Source organism: Aptenodytes forsteri, unplaced genomic scaffold, assembly GCF_000699145.1.
Source record: "Aptenodytes forsteri isolate BGI_AS27 unplaced genomic scaffold, ASM69914v1 Scaffold274, whole genome shotgun sequence".
Classification (NCBI taxonomy): Eukaryota; Metazoa; Chordata; class Aves; order Sphenisciformes; family Spheniscidae; genus Aptenodytes; species Aptenodytes forsteri.
Genome location: NW_008795101.1, coordinates 775,428 through 777,157, shown reverse-complemented (window position 1 = coordinate 777,157; position 1,730 = coordinate 775,428). Strand labels below are relative to the sequence as shown.

General features: G+C 47.7%; 1 protein-coding gene across 2 annotated transcripts in view; it reads left to right on the top strand.

Moving 5' to 3' along the window:
• Positions 1–371: 371 nt before the first annotated feature.
• LOC103897092 (ceramide synthase 4-like) overlaps positions 372–1,730 on the top strand; it is a 4,869-nt gene continuing 3,510 nt past the window's right edge. For both annotated transcript variants that reach the window (XM_009277059.2, XM_009277060.2), the window contains exons 1-2: positions 372–761; positions 1,488–1,606. In XM_009277059.2, the coding sequence (XP_009275334.1) occupies positions 699–761; positions 1,488–1,606 (182 nt within the window). In that variant the 5' untranslated portion in view covers positions 372–698. The remainder of the gene's footprint in view (positions 762–1,487; positions 1,607–1,730) is intronic.

Below are 1,730 nucleotides of genomic sequence, written 5' to 3'. Positions count from 1 at the left end.
GGCAGTCCTAGTGCGAACATGTTGCTGCCTTGACAAGGCTGTTGGGGCATGGTTCATACTGCAGTGGGGCATGTGGAGCCCCAGGACATTCAGTACCAGGTTAAAAGTAAAAGAATGGTGGCTAAAATAAAAATGCAGGTATTCATCTGGGTTGCGCAGCCAGCCTCTCTCCCCAGCAGTGGGAGGGAGTGTTCTCAGGAACAGTTGTGGTCCCTGACCTTCCTCTTGCCTGTCTGTGAAATCCACACATTTCTCGGTAAAACTACTCCTGTCGCAGAGATCTGACTCAAGGCCTAGCTTTATAAGCAGGTTTTCTCCACAGCTTTACCTGCACCCACGTTGTGCTGAAGCTGGCACTTTTATCCCAGAGAATCTGTGATACTGGAGCGTATCCTCACCATGAGACTCCCGACGGCAGTGTGACGTGGAGCAAGAACGGTGCAACGGGCTGCTGCCTTGCTCTCTCTGTTCACCGGTTACACCTCAGCCAGTCTTCTAGCCTCCTCCCTCTCCCATCAGCTCTCAGACACCTGCTTATGAGTCAGATGAGTTTCTGCTGTTCTCAGCAGCCTTCTCCTTGGGAGGAATTCCACATTATGGAGCAGTTGGAGATTATAAATCAGTGTCTCCATTTATCTCCACCACAAGAACAGAAGGCACTAAGTAAGAGTGGAAAGAAGCACATCTGAAAATTGGTAATGGACATACTTTTGTACAACATGCTTGGACTATGTAAGTCAGTCTTACATGATACCATTAAGGTAAGTGCATTCTGTGAAAAACTATTGCTTTACTTAAAAAATAAGGCTATCCATGGTGACACTTCCAGAAGGAATATAAAACATGACAAACATTTTTCACGTCACATGCTGAACTCTTAAGAGCCTAAGGACAAGAAGGAAGGTAATTGCAGGATTTCTGTGGGTAATCTATTGAAAAATTATCCCTTACAGGTTTACCACAACAGGATAATATCCAGTAGGAAAATGGTGTTGCATCTGCTCATGACGTCAGTCAGGTTATTGGCTGATACTGCATCAGAATGCTGAAAGGCATGACAAGATTCAGTGCAGAACTTTAAAAATTATTTAAGTTGCAGTAAATCTTTCTTGGAGTAACAGTTTTAAGGGACTCGGTCTCTTAAGACAGGGTGAGGAAGTGATTCGACAACAAACTCCTGTGAGGAGATGAGACCAAAGTTTGAAAGGTGAAACTGGGGAAGTTCACATAAAAAATGTGAAGTTTCAGTATTTGGCCAGTTTCAGTATTAATAACCAGTTGCTTATGGGGGAACGGAAAGATTTTCTACTATCTGAGGTCTTTACACTAAGAAGGGACAGCATTCTGAAAGATGCCTTAGCTTGAACAGAGTTGGGCTTGCCAGCAGCCTCCAGCTGGGCTCTCTGGTGGGTCAGACGAGATGCCCATATCGCCCCTTCTGACCTTCGAACCCGGATCTGAACCCTGCTGCCTCACCTGTTTTCCAGGGTGAGCTGATCAGTTTAGCCAAACAGTGCGACCTGCCGGTGAGGAAGGTGGAGAGGTGGTTCCGGCACCGGAGGAACACAGACCGACCCAGCCTGATGAAGAAGTTTTGCGAGGCCTGGTGAGCAGGAGCACAAGCCATGAGCAGCAGGGGCCCTTCACCAGAGCTGAGCTCCGCGAGCAGCTCACTGCCTCCTCGCCTGCCCTTCACCCTATGCAAGAGCATCCCAGCTCCGCTGCCTCCC